Here is a 19,988-nt window from a genome sequence, read left to right as displayed (position 1 = left end):
TTCCTCAGTTCGTAATGTAATTAAGAAATGGCAGTTAATAGGAACGGTGGAGGTCAAGTTGAGGTCTGGAAGACCAAGTAAACTTTCTGAGAGAACTGCTCGTAGGATTGTTGGAAAGGCAAATCAAAACCCCCGTTTGACTGCAAAGGACCTTCAGGAAGATTTAGCAGACTCTGGAGTGCTGGTGCACTGTTCTACTGTGCAGTGACACCTGCACAAATATGACCTTCATGGAAGAGTCATCAGAAGAAAACCTTTCCTGCATTCTCACCACAAAATTCAGTGTCAGAAGTTTGCAAAGGAACATCTAAACAAGCCTGATGCATTTTGGAAACAAGTCCTGTGGACTGATGAAGTTAAAATAGAACCTTTTGGCCACAATGAGCAAAGGTATGTTTGGAGAAAAAAGGGTGCAAAATTTCATGAAAAGAACACACCTCCAACTGTTAAGTACGGGGGTGGATCGATCATGCTTTGGGCTTGTGTTGCAGCCAGTGGCACAGGGAACATTTCACTGGTAGAGGGAAGAATGAATTCAATTAAATACCAGCAAATTCTGGAAGCAAACATCACACCATCTGTAAAAAAAAAAGCTGAAGATGAAAAGAGGATGGCTTCTACAACAGGATAATGATCCTAAACACACCTCAAAATCCACAGTGGAGACCAGCTCAAGAGGCACAAGCTGAAGGTTTTGCCATGGCCCTCACAGTCCCCCGACCTAAACATCATTGAAAATCTGTGGATAGACCTCAAAAGAGCAGTGCAAGACAGCCCAAGAATCTCACAGAATTAGAAACCTTTTGCAAGGGAGAATGGGTGAAAATCCCCCAAACAAGAATTGAAAGACTCTTAGCTGGCAACAGAAAGCGTTTACAACCTGTGATTCTTGCCAAAGGGGCTTTTACTAAGTACTGACCATACAGGGTCACAAACTTTTGCTTCGGGCTCTTTTCCTTTTCTGTTATTTTGAAACTGTAAAAGAGGGAAATGAAACAGTAATCTTGCTTAAAATATTAAGAAATGTGTCATCTTTAACTTTATGCCTTTTGGAAATCAGGTCATCTTTTACTCGCTGAGCTATTCACAGTAACAGAAATTTTGACCAGGGGTGCCCAAACTTTTACATGCCACTGTATAATCACTCATGTATATCATGAAATTTGTTTTGTTTTTTTTCTACGGTAGCAGTACAGTGCAATACCTAAAATTACTGCAGTACTGCACAAATGTCTTGAGCACCCCAGCTCTCTCGCTCTCTCTCTCTGCATACATAGTTAAGGAATGCTGGAGGACTCTCTCTGACATAAAATTGTGCAGTGCCTTCACTTAAAAGGCCCTAAAATTTGTATTTATGTACAGTATTAACAAATGCTTAGAACTAAGTTAATGCATCTCTTTATATCCTTGCACTTTATTTGTTTAAATGATTTTTCTTGCTGCAGAAATTTACACGACTGAAGGGACTGCCTTCGGAAAGCCCTGTGATTTCCCTTTTAAGTACAAGAGTAAGTGGTATTATGAATGTATCACGGAAGGAAACGGAACGGCGGAATGGTGTGCTACGACTGATAACTACGATAGAGACAAAAAGTGGGGGAAGTGCTTGAAACCAGGCAAGTAACAAATTCACGGTCTACGTACACATTAGCTGTTTAAAATGTATTGACAAGGTTATGTCAACTTGTTTGTATATATTCTGTGGTACTTGTTTTTTAAATGAATTCTGCAAAGTGAGTACAGGATTTTTTTAAAAAAACTACTTGCTGTGTCAATGATGTCCAAGTTATGGCTTGGGAAAGCCGTTTAATCACACTTGGATCAATGCTAAGTCTATAGCTCTGCATCTGTTTTCTGTTCACCCCTATCAAGCCATTTAGATACTCATTCCAAATGATCACCACCCTGCATGATATCAACCCTAATTTAATATACAGATTACAGATGAGGAGGTGTTTGCTGTCCTGAGGCAGATTATGGTAAATAAATGTTCCAGGGCCCAACAAGGTGTTCCATTGGATCCAGCGGGAGGCAAGCTGATGCACCATCAATAACTCACTCTGAGACGTAAGAAGCGAGATATCGGCTTTTATTGACTGGAAGAATGAACAACACTACATCCTGGAGAATGAGGCCGGGCTCAGGCCTCAATCGCCTTTATTCAGGGGTCTGTGCGAGGAGCCACAGGAGCAGTCAGCAGGGGTCTGTGGGAGGAGCCACAGGAGCAGTCCAGACAGGTATATGTAGTTCACCACACAAGCGCAAAAACTGCCTGTGCCCGAGCAGAAATATTTAAATCATCCTTGGCAACAAATGAGGTGCCGGAGGATTGGAGGATGGCCGGTGTTGATCTGCTGCTTAAGAAAGGCAGGGTGTAGAAAGGGTAAATGCAAGGAGGCTTTTTCCACTGAGGTTGGTTAGGACTACATTTAAAGACCATGGGTTAAAAGGTGAAAAGTTCAAGGGGAATGTCTTCATTCAGAGGGCCATGCGAGTGTGGAATGAGGTGCCAGCACAAGTGGTCTAGATGAGCTCGATTCCATCGTTTAAGAGAAGTTTGGATAGGTACACCAATGAGAGCTAAGGTCCCAGTGCAAGTCGATGGGCGGGAGTAAGCAGTTTAAGTGGTTCAGTGCGGACAAGATGGGCCGAGGGGCCTGTACTTTCCTATGACTCTAAAATTTAACTGCTTTAAATTGTCTTCCCTTGGTGCTACTCTTAAATTAATTAAATAGTAACATAGAAAACCTATTGCACAAAACAGGTCTTTCAGCCCACAATGCTGTGCTGAACATGTACTTATTTTAGAAATTACCTAGCATTACTCATAGCCCTCTATTTTTCTAAGCTCCATGTACCTATCCAGGAGTCTCTTAAAAGACCCTATTGTATCCGCCTCTACCAGCGTACCTTTCTGTAGTTTCCACATCCTTCCTGTCGTGAGGTGACCAGAGCTGAGCACAGTACTCCAAGTGGGGTCTGACCAGGGTCCTATATAACTGCAACATTACCCCTCGGCTCCTAAATTCAATTCCACAGTTGATGAAGGCCAATGCACCGTATGCCTTCTTAACCACAGCGTCAGCCTGCGCAGCTGCTTTGAGTGTCCTATGGACTCAGACTCCAAGATCCCTCTGATCTTCCACACTGCCAAGAGCCTTACCATTAATACTATAGTCTGCCATCATATTTGACCTACCAAAAAGAACTACCCCTCACTTTTCTGGGTTGAACTCCATCTGACACTTCTCAGCCTAGTTTTGCATCCTATCAATGTCCCGCTGTAACCTCTGACAGCCCTCCACACTATCCACAACACCGCCAACCTTTGTGTTATTAGCATGTTTACTAACCTGTCCCTCCACTTCCTCATCCAGGTCATTTATAAAAAAAAAAATCACAATGTGTAGGGGTCCCAGAACAGATTCCTGAGGCACACCACTGATCACTGACCTCCATGCAGAATATGACCCATCTACAACCATTCTTTGCCTTCTGTGGGCAAGCCAGTTCTGGATCCACAAAGCAACGTCCCCTTGGATCCCATGCCTCCTTACTTTCTCAATAAGCCTTGCATATGGGGTACCTTATCAAATGCCTTGCTGAAATCCATATACACTACATCTGCTGCTCTTCCTTCATCAATCTGTTTAGTCACATCCTCAAAAAATTCAATCAGGCTCCTCAGTCACAACCTACCCTTGACAAAGACATGCTGACTACTCCTAATCATATTATACCTCACCAAATGTTCATAAATCCTGCCTCTCAGGATCTTCTCCATCAACTTATCAACCACTGAGGTAAGACGCATTTGTCTATAATTTATGGGCTATCTCTACTCCCTTTCTTGAATAATGGAACAACATCTGCAACCCTCCAACATTCCGGAACCTCTCCCATCCTCATTGATGATGCAAAGATTATTGCCAGAGGCTCAGCCCTCCTCACTCACCTCCCACAGTAGCCTGGGGTACATCTCATCCGGTCCCAGTGACTTATCCAATTTGATGATTTCCAGAAGCTCCAGGACATCCCCTTAATGATTGGATGTTCAAACTTTTCAATCCATTGTAAGGCATCCCTAAAATTGCCAAGGTCCTTTTCTGTTGAGAATACTGAAGCAAAGTACTCATTAAATACCTCCACTACCTTTTCTGGTTCCATACACACTTTCCACTGTCACATTCGATTGGTCCTATTCTCTCACATCTTATCCTCTTGCTCTTCATATACTTATGCACTTCACAAATTTTGTTTTCTTTTTAAGTAACCATTATAAAGCTGTAGAAAATGATCTCCCAGAGATCTTAAATAGATTTTCTTTTAGTGCTGGGTGGAGAGAGAAAGAGGCGATGTTGAATTATTGAAGCATTTTGAAAACTATCAGTGGCTTCCAGTGATTTTAAACTCTGGAGATTTATTTCCTGCAAGATGCTGTTTGTTTTCATGACAAGTTGGCCAGGCTGCTCCTCTATCACATCTTATTAGCCACCTGATAAACCACAGTTTGGTCTTAAAAATCCACATTGTCTTCTGCAGGATACAGTACCCAGGATTTCTCTTCAAGTCAGTCCTTTTGAGACAGCTTTTTACTATTGGAGTCAGAGTGCACAGCACAGAAGTAGGCTTTTCAGCCCACACTGTCCTGGTTTTCCATCTTTACTAAGCCCATCACTTGGTCTTCCCTACACTGATCCCTGCTCTTGAATATATTCTTAAGCTGCAACCGGAACCTGGTGCTCTGACAAGGATATTACAACATTTGACAACCATAAGGCTGTTCAACATTGTGTTGATTTCCCCCCACCCATTAGCCTAAGGTTTAGTTTGCTTACAGCTATTTTTACAAATCAATGGCCTATTTTCTGAAAACTAATTAAATTAGTAATCTCTAAGATTTAAAAGCGGGTGTCTGAGAAGGGGCAATATACAGGACACTAACATTCAAAGTTCAAAGTAAATTTATTGTCAAAGTACATATATGTCACCATATTAAAAACCTGAGATTCATTTTCTTGTGGGCATACTCGATAAATTGATAATAGAATAATAACAGAAATCTATGGCACATTACAGGCAGTTTGGCCCACAGTGTTGTGCCGCCCATGTAAACCTACTCTAGAAACTGCCTAGAATTTCCCTAGCACATTGCCTATTTTAACCACAATAGAATCAACGAAAGACCACACCCACTCAGGTTTTCAACAAGTATGCAGAAGACAACAAACTATGCAAATACAAATAGAGAATAATAATAAAAAAAGCAATAAATATGAAGAATGTTAGTCCTTGAAAGGGAGTCTATTTGTTGTGGGAACATCTCTGTGATGAGGCAGGTGAAGTTATCCCCCTCAAGAGCCAACATTATATTGTTGGCACTTGGATGATGGAAGCTTTTGGTCACATGATATCATTCATGGCATTAATACTTTACATCTGCATGATCTTGGAAATTTGATATGGAAGTTAAAATACTGGTACATTAGACTGTATTTTAATTTTGCAGAAAGGTTTTGATGTTCATAGATGTTTGTGTGTACTTCCTGTTGTTTCTTGCCTTGTACCACCCCACCGAGTAATTTTAATGGATGAAAATTTGGGAACTAAAGAGAGAAGAAACAGAAGGCCCAAGTATAAGGATACTTCCATGAATTTAAATGACTGTCAATTAATTTAACTGGAAACGAGGTCATCTTTTATATCTCGTCTAAGTATAATGGAGAAAAAATGTTGAGTTGAATTTGGAATAGGTGATTATTTATAATCTGTTGTAGAAAATCTGAAAAATTCTAATTGAAAATCAAAAATACTGCAGAGGGCCTGATTCTGAAATTAAAAACGAACAGACAAAGCACTGCTAGCGGCGGTGGTGGAGGCGGATACAATACTGTCTTTTAAGAGCCTCAGATAGGTACGTGCAGATTAGAAAAATAGAGGGCTATGCACTAGGGAAATTCCAGGCAGTTTCAAAAGTAGAATACATGGTTGGCACAACATTGTGGGCCAGAGGGCCTGCAATGTGCTGTAGATTTCTATTTTCTATGCAAAAATAAAATTTCAGACCACTCATCAGGAATTGGAGTTGACTCTACAGGTTGAAGATTCTTCATCATCACAACTTCAACGCTTTGTATTTATTTTCCTTCCGAAGACCGCTTGCTGAACAATCTGAAAGGCCATTTATCAAAACAATAGAATCACTTGTACAAGTACGGAATTGGGTCAAAGAATGAAGAATGTATTGATTAATTAATCATTTGCAGAGGAAGAAAAGCCACTTGCTGTACAGTTGTCTAAAAGGTGGCATTTTTACACACATTATAGAAGTAAGATGCAGCATTATTCCCCAGTATTCAGTTATCATTTCTTAACCAACCCTAGGTGAAAAGGCACGTCTTTGGTTGCTCCTGACATTGCCTTCCTTGCGTGATCATCATATATTTTGGAAAGCCCTGCCTTTTATGGGGGGGGGTGGGTTTGGGAGTCTGGTAGTTGTTTGTCTAAAGCGTATTATTGTTCAGTTAGGCCCTGGTGATACCCTGCAGGTACATTACCTGTGATCTACCAGTTTCCTCCAGAGCCTACCTTGTATCTCCATTTCCTGCATTTATTGAGATCAGAAGTTTGTCTTATTGCCTTACAGTATATTTTACTTGTGTTTGCATGCCCATGTTAAGTCCTTGTTGTAGCTTAGCTTGGGCCCCTGGTTACTGTGGAGATGACTTCTGGATACTCAGGAGTTATCTCTGTGCCCATAGAGAATTTCCTGATCTGTTATATATACAGCGCCTATAAAAAGTAATTCCCCCCCCCCCCCGGAAGTTTTCATGTTATTTTACAACATTGAATCACAGTGGATGTAATTTGTCTTTTTTGACACTGATCAACAGAAAAAATCTCTTGTGTCAAAGTAAAAACAGATCTCTACAAAGTGATCTAAATTCATTACAAATATAAAACACAAAATTTTGATTACACAAATATTCACCCCTTCAAATCAGTAGCTAGTAGCTGCACCTTTGGCAGCAATTACAGCCTTGAGTCTGTGGATCGGTCTCAAATTGCACAATTTTTCCCCATTCTTCTTTACAAAACTGCTCAATCTCTGTCAGAATGCATGGGGATCATGAGTGAACAGCACTTTTCAAGTCCAGCCACAAATTCTCAATTGGATTGACATCTGGACTTTGATTTGGCCACTCCAGGATTATTAACTTTGTTGTTTTTAAGCCATTCCTGTGTCGTTTTGGCTTTATGCTTGGGGTCATTGTCTTGCTGGAAAATAAATCTTCTCCCAAGTCGCAGTTCTCTTGCAGATTACATCAGGTTTTCCTCCAGGATTTCCTTGTATTTTGCTGTATTCATTTTGCCCTCTACCTTCACAAGCCTTCCAGGGCCTGATGCAGCAAAGCATCCCCACAGCGTGATGCAGCCACCGCCATGCTTCACGGTGGGGTTGGTGTGTTTTTGATGATGTGCGTTTCTTTGGCTTGCACGTAACATAGCATTTAGTCTGATGGCCAGAAAGCTCAATTTTGGTTTCATCAGACCATAGAACCTTCTTCCAGCTGACTTCAGAGTCTCCTACGTGTCTTCTGGCAAACTCTAGCTGAGATTTCATGTGAGTTTTTTTTTCAACAGTGGCTTTCTCTTTTCCCCTTTCCGATAAAGCTGTGACTGGTGAAGCACCCGGGCCAACAGTTATTGTATGCGTAGTCTCTCTCATCTCAGCCACTGAAGCTTGTAATTCCTCCAGAGTTTGTCGTAGGTGTCTTTCTTTTGATCAGTATTAAAAAAAGCCAAATTAAATCCACTTTGATTCAATGTTGTAAAACAATAATAAAACATGAAATTTCTAAGGAGGGTGAATACTCTTCCTGTGACGATAAGAGTTATCTCTGAGGTTCCAAACTTGGATTTTCTGTTTTACAAATTTCTGATGTCAGCAGTATTTTGTTTTTTATATTACAGTACTAACAAACTTGTTTATCCTGTAAAGGTTTGTTTTATTGTCTAAGTATGCATGTATAATACATCTCTGATGTTTGTCTACTTCAGACAGCTGTTAAATACAGAAAGACCATGGAAGTTGATGAAAGAAAAGGCATCAACTTCTACCCCCAACAGACACTAAAAAGAAAAGAAACAAAACTCACAAATCCCAAAATCACCCCGCTCGCCCGCAGCAAAAAACAGCCACAATAACGGTCAACAACGGTCTCCACATAACAATCCCCAACCCCATCACTCGCAGAAAAGAAGAACATCAGTAGCACCAAACCCCCAATCCCCCTCTTCACACAAAAAATTAACAGATCACCCACCCACCAATTGTTCAGAAGAAAACAGCGAGAAACTGAAGGAAACCAATATACAGTCCAAAAATCACATAAATCTCAGAATATGGGAAACATCTTATTACTGCATACATGGAGAGCAGCTACATGAACTCATTCGTTCCGTAAAGAGTGACTGCCGATCTGAGGTCCGAATGCCGCTAACCCGAGGTTGAATGCACCAATCTGGCTGACGACTGTCTCGTGCCAAGCTATCACTGAACCCCTCCACTTTTACCTCGATGCTTTAATCTTCCTCACTGCTTCAAGATGGAGTCTTTCATGACCTGGACCTCGTCTCTGGTCTTTTCCATGAGTCAGCTTGTGTTCTGGGACCTTTTCAGCCCCCCCTGCACCGTCTCTGATCTCCACAAGGCAGCTCTCTGGACACAGCACAGTGCTGTATCCTTTGATCGAGATTCAAACTGTACATCTTTGGCACCAGCAGTTTCTGTAACACAAACAAAACAAAAAGAACAAGCAGAAGGCTTAGAAAGAGTGGAATAATTGGAAAGATTTGCTATCTGGCAGATGTCACCCAAGGAATCATTGCTCACTGGTGCCATGTTTACTGGAAGTACGCTATCTCTTGACCAGAAGTACAGTGTTTGCTACATTTTCGTAATTACAAAACTTCATTATTATAAAACTGGTACTGGAAATCTGCTTTTTTTTAATCCAAAGCTGCTTCAGGCAGAAAATTGTCTTGAAAGCAGTCTTTTGCATTACTTTGCCTTCACTAATATCACTAACTAAACCCATAGATTGTAATACTGTTTGCACTTATTCAGCATGATTAAGATTATCTATATTACTTATTGTTTTTCAGATCCTGGATGCAAAACCTTATGGGATATAGATAATTCAGGACAGACTTGCTACCAGTTTAACTTCCAGTCTTTTCTTTCTTGGAATGAGGCTCGTCTTTCCTGTCAGAGACAGGGAGGAGACTTATTGAGTGTTCCTGATTCACAAATTCAGAAGTACATTGCTGGTGAGTTAAAATATCAAATGGGGAGACCCATCCCTTAAAAGAAGCCAATACTCTATTGTCATAGTAAATACATTAGCGTCACTTTCCAATCATGTATAAGCTGTATGTAATCTGATACCAACCTGAACATATTTCAGTTTCAACTGAAGACTGGTATCCAGCACTTTTAAATAGTTCTGTAAATTATTTTATACAATTCAATACATCTCTTGTATTTTTTTTTAAACAGAGCAACCAAATATTCCACCAAAAGTATGGATTGGTCTGAATCAGCTGAACGTAGCAGGGGGCTGGCAATGGTCAGATGGAACACCTTTAGTATTTGTCAATTGGGATGATGGTAAATAAGTACTTTTCAGATACAAGCTTGAATTATATATATTTGGGTTAAAATAAGTGATGTGTAACAAAAGAGATGTTGTTTCCGACAATCAGGACACTTTACGGTGTTACGTACCCTGTAACTGGGTCACTTACCAGCAAAGATAGAGAGGTCCGTTGAAGTCTGATGGTACTATTTTTTTAACAGTATTTATTGATAAAAAGACACAACATAATATTAATGCAAACATACAGATAATATACTTTGTCAATACTAACTCTAAAAGTGCGGGTATAATAATAATCAATAAGAAATAGCTCTATCGTTGTCTAGGGGATAATGTATTGTCGGATGGAAATATAAAAGTCACTGTCATTCAAGCTGCAGCTCTTTGGGTTTAAGAGAGACGGTTTAAACTTGCCCGGGTCTTTTATGATGCCAGTCCTTTGAGTCGGGGGAGTTGATTTCCCCGTTGCTAGCTAAAAGCCGTTTTCCGTGGTTCCAGCCACCAGTCCCAAGCAATGGAACTGAACGCACGTGGCCTCCTTCAAATGGCTTCCCGCTATTACGGGATCGCTAGCGTTTCTTCTGGTGCGTCTGAGGGGCTGTTCCGACAGCCCCTCTTTTATCCTGACTCGCAGGGTTGTAGATGTCAATCAGGTTGGGGTGATGCAATCTCTTTCTCACCCAGCCCACTTTTGCCTGAGGGCATTCACGTAGCATAGCATCTCAATCCACAAATGTGTCTCCAAGAGACAATGGCCATGTCCCGTGGCTTTGAATCACCGGGGAACGAGGCATTCTGCACATCTCTCTCTCATTTCCGGGGTCCCCGACCCAACCCAATAGTGATCTTGCGATTCTCACAAAGGAGGGGGCTGCAGGCATAACACCCCCTTTCTTCAACGCGTTTTTACCAGCGGTTAAAACGAAGTAGTACAGAGTCTTACAGGACTGTGGAATCTAACACAATACAAAAGCTTTTCCTTTCACTACAGAGTAATACAGTGATACATTCAATTCAGCATCTAGACAGTTAACGATTACAGTGTCCCTTCCTTTAATAGCTTAACATCTTGTACCTTACTAAAGTCTTATATCACCAGACTTCAATTTAATAACCACCTATTTTTTTTTTCAGCAAACAAAACTAAAGAGTTGTGATCTTAAGCTTACGTGTATACTACAAAGTTCATGCAAATACCAATCGTTATATTGCTTTCAAACTTAACAGGCAGGCTTCCATGGGAGTTGTCTTTTATTATTCACAGGCTTTGTTGAAATCCCTTAAAACCGGTTTCTGCTATTTAAAAATGGCGTCCCCATTAACCCTTGCCTCTTTTCTGGTTATTTCCCACGTGGGGAGCTCGGGTAGCCTGGCAAAAGAGGCTTGTGCCCGCTTCTTTCATAGGAGTTATTTTATCAACACTGTGTCCCAAACTCAGACCATCTTCTGAATTTCCACCCAATTCTTTAATTTTACGCAAGTTGCTAGCTTTCTCTTCAGGACCCTTCAGGCTATTAGTTTTCAGTTCGAACTCCTTGTTCAAGCAGCATCTGAAATTCTGCCTTTTCACACCACACTCTGGAATAACAATAGCATGGGGGGCCCCGTCATCTTCCAACTCAACCTGTAAGTGATCTGCGGGTTTTAAATGTTTTTCATTCGATTTGGGAACTACATATTTCCCGTTTTTCTTTCAATAACATTCATCTCCCCATTAACTTTTAACACACCTTCGAGCATAAACACCTGGGAACTCTCACTTCCCACTATTACCAAGGTTAACCCTTTCTTCATTGAACCAAGCCTATCTGACCCACAAAGACGGCCGTCTCGTTCAACAGAATCAAATACCTCAGACTTTTTCTGAGCTCCGTTACTAGGTTCAGTACCACGTGCATCCCTATCTTGGACACACTCAAACGGGACATTGGCCTCTTCCAGGCTTTCAATACCCGTACCCTTTTCAAATTCTAAATTCCCCTGATCCTCCCAGTTACTTTCTGGGCAACTCCCTTCCGGAGTAAACTCAACCCCGTGGGCTGAAACAACCTCATCTGCCAACCCAGCAGACTTCTTCAAGGCAAGGACACCATTTTCATCTAGGACTGCCCTCATTTCATTATCGGGAACACCTTAGGAATTTTCAGCTTCGTCAAACAGTTCTGCCAAACCAGACAGATCATCCATGTCCAACTCTGGACCTCTTAACTGCTCTAACGGTTCCTCATCTTTATTTTCTGCCTCTAGAACCTTTCTCCTCGCTAAGGGCAGATCTGCCTCATCTCCCTTACCCTCTTTCACTTTACTACTCTTCGTTTTACCACCCTCTAAACCCTCGTGGTACAGGGTCAGTAAAAACGTCTCGGCCAAATCGAAACTGGCCAGATTTAAACTGCTCTCGTTCTCAGCTGCCTCTCTCGACGGGCTGCAAGTGACCGTGCATGCGAGATAGATCTTGGAATCTAGGGGCGGAGCCTCAACACTCACAGGCTGTTTTGTCAGCGTCATGGCTGCCCAAACCTTACCACCAGCTAAATCGTTACCAAGAAGGACGTCCGCGTCAGTTCTCGGGAATTCTGATCGCACCCCTATTTCAACTGGTCCAGACACCAGCTCACAATCCATAATGACCTTATGTAAGGGCACCATTTCTGTCCCTTTACTTATTCCTTTCACAGCTACCATTCTCGTCTTGCGACCAAACTCTAGTACCTTATGGCTGATCAACGACAGCTCAGCCCCCGTGTCTCTCCAGATCCGTATGGGAACTGGCGTGTCGCCCTTCCTCACAGACACGATTCCGTGTGACAGACAAGTCTCAGACCCTTCTCGTACTCTGTCAACCCGGGGCTCTCTTGTCGATTTACTGATTACCACGGCACATCCGATAGGGACTGCTGCTTTCCCTTTTCCTGTCTCTTTCCTCGGAGCAAAGCACCGAGATGCAATATGCCCGCTCTTCCCACAATTAAAATAGGTCAAGCCCGGAAATCTCTGTCCGTCGGGCCTTTCCCCCTCAACCTTGCCACTAGCTCCCGGCGGGACCCCTTCCTCAGCCGGCGGACTTTCTTGATCATTCCCACGGTCTTTTGGGGAACTTTTATTCGAGGAAAACTTTGTCTTGTGGGTTAGGGCATATTCATCTGCGAATCTAGCAAAATCTGAGATGGACTTATTCGGCTTCTCATTCAAATACATCCGGATCTCCTCCGGAACACACCCTTTTAATTCCTCAATCAGAATTAACTCCCTGAGACGCCAATAATCCTCGTCCACTATTTCTGCGGTGCACCAACGGTCCAAGAGAACACCCTTCTCATAGGCAAACTCGGTATACGTCTGATTCCCCCCTTTTTTAAATTTCTGAACTTTTGTCTATACGCTTCAGGTACTAGCTCATAACTCTGGAGAATGGCCGCCTTTACTTTGTCATAACTCTCCTCCTCTTCCTCCTCCAGGGACAACGCCGTATATGCCCGCTGTGCCTTCCCTTTTAACACACCTTGTAACAACGCCACCCACTGTTCTCTGGGCCACTTCTGACTCACTGCCATCTTTTCAAAAAGCAAGAAATAACTATCAACATCCGTCTCCTCGAACGGAGGTACTAACCTCAACTCCTGACTAACATTAAACCGCTCCTCTCGGTCTGACCCCGAACTCATTGCTCTTGCCTTAACTTCTCCATCTCCAAGTCATGTTTCCTCTGTTTCTCTGCCTCCCTCTCCTTCTCAGCTGCTTCCAGCTGTTTTAACTGAAGTTCATGCTCTCTTTGCTTCTCAGCTCTGTCCTGCTCCCGTTTCATCTCTAACTCTTTTAGCTGGAACGCATGCTCCCTTTCTTTCTCCTTCTCAGCCCGCTCTAACTCCTCTCTCTCTCTCTCTCTCTCTCTCTCCCTCTCCCTCTCCCTCTCCCTCTCCCTCTCCCTCTCCCTCTCCCTCTCCCTCTCCCTCTCCCTCTCCCTCTCCCTCTCCCTCTCCCTCTCCCCCTCCCCCCTCCCCCTCCCCCTCCCCCTCCCCCTCCCCCTCCCCCTCCCCTCTCCCCCCTCCCCCTCCCCCTCCCCCTCCCCCTCCCCCTCCCCCTCCCCCTCCCTCTCTCTCTCCCCCTCCCCTCTCTCTCTCTCCCCCCCTCTCCCCCTCCCTCTCTCTCTCTCCCCCCCTCTCCCCCTCCCTCTCTCTCTCTCCCCCCCTCTCCCCCTCCCTCTCTCTCTCTCCCCCCCTCTCCCCCTCCCTCCCTGCTCTAACTCCTTCTCTCTCTCGGCTCTTTCTTTCTCCTTCTCGGCCCGCTCTAACTCCTCTCTCTCTCTCTCTCGCGGTTCTTTCTTTCTCCTTCTTGGCTCTTTCTTTTTCCTTCTCAGCTGCTTCCAGCTGTTTTACCCTAATTTCATGTTCCAACCTTAATTTCTCCAACTCTAACTGAGCCGTCCCACTAGCTGGTACCTTTTCAGGGATATTTTCCAATACCTCAGCTGTAAACACATTCTTCCCAATATAATACTGAGTTATTGCCCTTCGCACCTCCTGCTTTTTCATTGACAACCTCACCTCTGCGAGGTTTAACCCCTTCGCCAAATTTATCAAGTCTGATTTGGTGGCTGCCTCCAGCGCCTCCAGAGTTGGGTTTTCTATAAATTCCCCCACGTCCATCTTTGCTATTTTCCCGTCTGGCTACCTGCGTAACCAGATCCAAGTTTGGACTTACAAGCCTGATTCACTGGCCCTCCAATTTGGTATCAAATCCGGTGATGAGAACCCCAATTGTTACGTACCCCCGTAACTGGGTCACTTACCAGCAAAGATAGAGAGGTCCGTTGAAGTCTGATGGTACTATTTTTTTTAACAGTATTTATTGATAAAAAGACACAACATAATATTAATGCAAACATACAGATAATATACTTCGTCAATACTAACTCTAAAAGCGCGGGTATAATAATAATCAATAAGAAATAGCTCTATTGTTGTCTAGGGGATAATGTATTGTCGGATGGAAATATAAAAGTCACTGTAGTTCATTCAAGCTGCAGCTCTTTGGGTTTAAGAGAGACGGTTTTAAACTTGCCCAGGACTTTTATGATGCCAGTCCTTTGAGTCGGGGGAGTTGATTTCCCCGTTGCTAGCTAAAAGCCGTTTTCCGTGGTTCCAGCCACCAGTCCCAAGCAACGGAACTGAATGCACGTGGCCTCCTTCAAATGGCTTCCCGCTATTACGGGATCGCTAGCGTTTCTTCTGGTGCGTCTGAGGGGCTGTTCCGACAGCCCCTCTTTTATCCTGACTCGCAGGGTTGTAGATGTCAATCAGGTTGGGGTGATGCAATCTCTTTCTCACCCAGCCCACTTTTGCCTGAGGGCATTCACGTAGCATAGCATCTCAATCCACAAATGTGTCTCCAAGAGACAATGGCCATGTCCCGTGGCTTTGAATCGCCGGGGAACGAGGCATTCTGCACGTCTCTCTCTCATTTCCGGGGTCCCCTGACCCAACCCAATAGTGATCTTGCGATTCTCACAAAGGAGGGGGCTGCAGGCATAACAACGGTCACAACAAAATAATACTTTTTAAAAAAATATATAGTTGAGTGGTGTGGTTTGGGTAGTAACCTGATGAAGGTCATTTTCTGTTGTCCTTTTATTTTTATCCTGCTAACACTGCCTGCTAGAAGCTCCTTAGTTATCAAGGTCTTTTATATTTGTTTTTTTTTAATTCTAGTTAATTTCATGATCTTGTTTCTTTCACAAAAGCTTAAAATGGGGCCAGAATAAGCCACTTGCCCCCTTATTTCAATTATCATCATGGCTGATCTGTGTTGGCCTCAACTCCTTTTCTGTGCCAGTTTTTATAGTACTCAATTCGTTAATTATTTATTATCTTCACCTCAATATTCCTAATGATCTGGCTTTGCCAACATTCAGAGGTCCGTTTCCCTCAGAGCGGATTTATGCGCGTTACATTTTGTTTTGGGTGGTTGAGTGGAGATGTGCCTCTCCCGAAGGAGGTGTAAGGTGCTCCTTTCCTCCACTAGCCTGCAGGTGACCCTTCAGCAAGGTGTGGCACCTGCTTAGCCCCCCCTCCCCCGATTAGGGTCCATGGGAGTAGGTGGTGGATGCTTGTATAAACAGCTGGTACGTGTCACAATTCCTGGTTTTTGCAACCAGGCCAACAATCTCTATTTCTATTGATAATGGCTGAGGTCACCCATCTTGTAAGGACACTGCCCAGAAAAAGGCAATGGCAAACCACTTCTGTAGAAAAATTTTTGCCAAGAACAATCATGTTCGCAAATCCGTAATCGCCTACGAAATACAACACAGCTCATGATGATGATGGGACTTCATTTCTACAGATTCTTTCGTGTATAATTCCTCCATCCTGCCTGCTTGTTTTAATGAGTTAGTTGGAGTTGATCTTTTTATGGAAGATGCAAACATGCCTTTAATGTTAATTTGTCTAATAAATACTAAAAGTTTTTCATCTTAAATGTTACAATTTAAATTTAGGTTTGCTTGGGTTATTTCACCCTGAGGAATCCAGCTGTGCTGTAATGAACTCTGATTCTGGTTACTGGCAAATAAGCCCTTGCGAAGCTGCCCTACCATATATATGCAAGAAATCATTAAAGCAAGCACACTTGGAGAATGCTGGTAGGTATAATATTGTTTCCTTTTTCTAAAATCCATGGAACAAAGCTTAATGTACGGGTGATTCTGTTTTAAACTTCTTTAGAACTTAAGGTTTTAATTTTCTCCTTTCTGGTTTCCGTAGCTTTTTCTTTCTTCACCCAAGTGAATATCTGAGCTAGCTTCCAGCTAGGGAAGAGTTGGTGTGATGATGACTTTGATTTTTGCATTATTTGGTTGTGAGGAAAATCTGGTTATTAACTGCAGTATGTTTACAATATAAAGACCTGAGAAGATTGAACAAGTCATTATTGAAGTAGAACTGGTTGTATGATACATGTGGAAATGAAATGCAATGTTTTCTGATGCTGCCAAAAGGCAGTATGTAGGTACAAAGCAGAGGAGGATACTTTGGGGGGTGGAGGGGGGAGGGAACAAAGACTTTTTGGATGACCCTGAAGGTTGCGATGCTGCACGTGAATAGAAACTGTTGTAAATGGCCCTGGATAGAAGGGAATGAAAGATTCTGGTAAGATAACGGTGCAATTGGACACACTGGATGTTCTGGATCCACCCAAAGGTGTGATTGCTCATCCTTTGTCTGATTTCACAATTGCAAGACTCTGCTGGGCATTAAGAACTTCAAGAATTGCAAGTCTACCCATCGAACGATTTGTTGGGTGACAATAGAACCAGATCTAATGAGTACTGCTTCAGCCACCCAAGCAAGAAGGGTCGGCACAGGAGCGCAATCTAACAGATGGGGGTGATCGTCTTGGACGTTTTTTTCATTATCACAAGACCTTGTTGGACATTGGTAATGCAGAGTACTATGAATCCAAGTCTCTGGGTCTTGGTGAGACCAATGGTGGGGGAGCTACGTGGCCCCGGTTGTGGCGTGAGCCAGGCCTCATTGGCGCCTCTGCATCGCCTAGGAAGTAGACATCAGAGCTGGCTCAGTGCCACTGCGTTGGAGGATGGCCCATCTTGTCAGTGCTGCCCTCCAGTCTTCACTCGTTCGGAGACCAGCCGGATTGCTTTCATCTGTGGGTGCAAAATTCTGTACATGTTTGGGGGTACCACACAGATGCCAAAACAAAGAAATAGTTGTGATACAAAGAAAAACAAATCACAGTTACTCAAGAATCCATTGGCTCAGCTAATACATTGCAATCAGGTTAACTAACAGACAGCATGTTGATGCTGGTCTGCTTGCAAAACAGGGTGTAAAAGGGTCAGACTCCATTACCTTCAGCTCCTGAAGTACAACCGTAACGATCTGCATTACTGAGCTTGCAGCCTGCAAGGTATGGAGATAGTTTTTATAATAGTGTTTATGTAGCACGATTGTCTCTGGGGATGCACACAACCACAAGCATTTGCAAAGTGTGGCTTGACTACTGGAGTTGAAGCAGCTTTGGTTCCAGAATTTAGTTGCTCGGTGACTGTTAAGTGAAACAGTTTCACATTTGTTCTGGTGATTTCTGTGGGTGTTTTGCTGGAGGTGCAGCAAGGAAATCTTGCTTAACAATTATCATCACTGATAACACTTTGGATATGATTTGCATACTGCTATAAAGCTTATTTAAAATGATAATGATTAATTTCTATGTGCAGACAGACTGGAGGAAGGTGTGGTTACCAGAGCTAGACATTCACTAGAAAACGATCATGATTGTAGCTTCGCTGAGGACTGAAATGTATCTTCTGCTGTCAGTGAGACTATGGACTTGTGCCTGAAGCAGTTCACTGCCAGTTTTAGACTTTCAATAGGGATGCTGTCTTGTCCTGAGACTGGTTTTGATTACTGGAATGGTCAGGAATGGTAGTAAGACTGATCCAGGTGAACTGCCGTGAGATGGAGAAATATACACCCGTGGAAATGACGGAAGGCTTTCAAAATGGAGTCGTAGAGAGATACAGAATGGAAACAGGTGTCTCGTCATATCAAGTCTGACCACCAAAAATCCACCCTGCTAACTTCCTCTCGGCTTCATACATTCACCTCTATTCTTGAGTGCACGTGTGCTTGTATCTTGGATGATACCAGCAGTGCTGAAGAACAAACGTGTCTTAGTCTCCGCTATCCATGCAATAACTAGCTCCACCTCCCACTCACTCACTCACTCACTCAGTTTCACTCATTCTAATGTGCTTCTCTATTGGGCAATTTAAAGCACAAACCCTAAATACAGATTTTCTTTTAATAGGAAGTAGTTAGAATTTAAAGTTGCAATAGGATATGAGCCATTTGATATTTTTCATCAAGTTATTTTGAAATCTCAGCATTTTACAACTGCTGTACATTTTTTTTAATCTTTAAAGGTTACATTTATAATTTAGCCAGGGATAGAGTCACTTAAATGAAAGCGTAAACACAAGAAAGTCTGCAGATGCTGGAAATCTGAGCAACACACACAAAATGCTGGAGGAACTCAGCAGGTCAGGCAGCATCTATGGAAATGAATAGATGGTCGATGTCTTGAGCTGAGACTCTTCAGGATTGAGAAGGAAGGGGAAAGATGCCAGAATAGAAAGGTTTGTGGGGTGGGGGGGGGGGGGGGGGGTAAGTAGGCTAGCTGGAAGATTAATTACATCAATTTTGTAAAATTTGTATGTTAAAAGCTGAACTGTTTGTGAAATTTACTTTGTTCATCAGCTCTTCTGCTTTGAATTTCTTGGAAATATTGAAAACCTCAAGGTCCCCAAATGAAAAGCAAGAAAGGGAATCACAAAATATTAGTCACCGAGCTGCACTTACTTAGCACAGGCTGCCTCAACCAGTAATTGGCTCTTGAATGGATCTTGGAAGCGTAGAGCTGCTTTCAGGTGGTAATTCTTAGGACTCACAGTGGATCATTAAAAGTATCAAAGCTGCAGGCCAACACCCCCTGACCAACTGAGTTGGCTCACTTTCCTTTCTCATGACAATTATTTGGATGACCAGATTGCAATTTAGAAAATTCACCCATGTAGACCTTCTTGGGGTAGTTCATTTCCTGATACGAGTATCTGAAAAGAAATTAAATGCTTCAAAATAGAGGAAGTACAGAGGAGATTTACTAGAATGTTACCTGGGTTTCAGCACCTAAGTTACAGAGAAAGGTTGAAAAAGTTAGGTCTTTATTCTTTGGAGTGTTAGAAGGTTGAGGGGGGACTTGATAGAAGTATTTAAAATTATGAGGGGGATAGATAGAGTTGACGTGGATAGGCTTTTTCCATTGAGAGTAGGGGAGATTTAAACAAGAGGATGTGAGTTGAGAGATAAGGGGCAAAAGTTTAGGGGTAACACAAGGGGGAACTTTTTTACTCAGAGAGTGGTAGCTGTGTGGAACGAGCTTCCAGTAGAAGTGCTAGAGGGAGGCAGGTTCGATATTGTCATTTAAAAAAAAAAAAAATTTTTTTAAATTGGATAAATATATGGACAAGAAAGGAATGGAGGGTTATGGGCTGAATGCAGGTCAGTGGGACTAGGAGAGAGTAAGCGTTCGGCACTGTCTAGAAGGGCTGAGATGGCCTGTTTCTGTGCTGTAATTGTTATATGGTTATATATTAATATATGCTCATAGGTCAGCATACACTGACATGTGAAAGGTCACTTTGTTTTCAGTCTTGGGTGAGCAGTTTAATCTGACTGAAATATTTGTATAACCAAAGTAAAATGTTATCATATAAATGTCTTTCTTTTACTAAATTGCTCTACAGGAGGA

General features: G+C 42.7%; 1 protein-coding gene across 2 annotated transcripts in view; it reads left to right on the top strand.

Annotated features, from left to right (window-relative positions):
• Positions 1-19,988, top strand: part of ly75 (lymphocyte antigen 75) — a 180,320-nt gene that overhangs the window by 43,195 nt on the left and 117,137 nt on the right. For both annotated transcript variants that reach the window (XM_073047388.1, XM_073047387.1), the window contains exons 3-6: positions 1,446-1,616; positions 9,169-9,333; positions 9,563-9,673; positions 16,159-16,302. In XM_073047388.1, the coding sequence (XP_072903489.1) occupies positions 1,446-1,616; positions 9,169-9,333; positions 9,563-9,673; positions 16,159-16,302 (591 nt within the window). The remainder of the gene's footprint in view (positions 1-1,445; positions 1,617-9,168; positions 9,334-9,562; positions 9,674-16,158; positions 16,303-19,988) is intronic.

Source organism: Hemitrygon akajei, chromosome 5 (assembly GCF_048418815.1).
Source record: "Hemitrygon akajei chromosome 5, sHemAka1.3, whole genome shotgun sequence".
NCBI classification, from domain to species: Eukaryota; Metazoa; Chordata; class Chondrichthyes; order Myliobatiformes; family Dasyatidae; genus Hemitrygon; species Hemitrygon akajei.
Note: the sequence above shows the minus strand (reverse complement) of the source record. Positions and strands in the feature narration are given on the sequence as shown.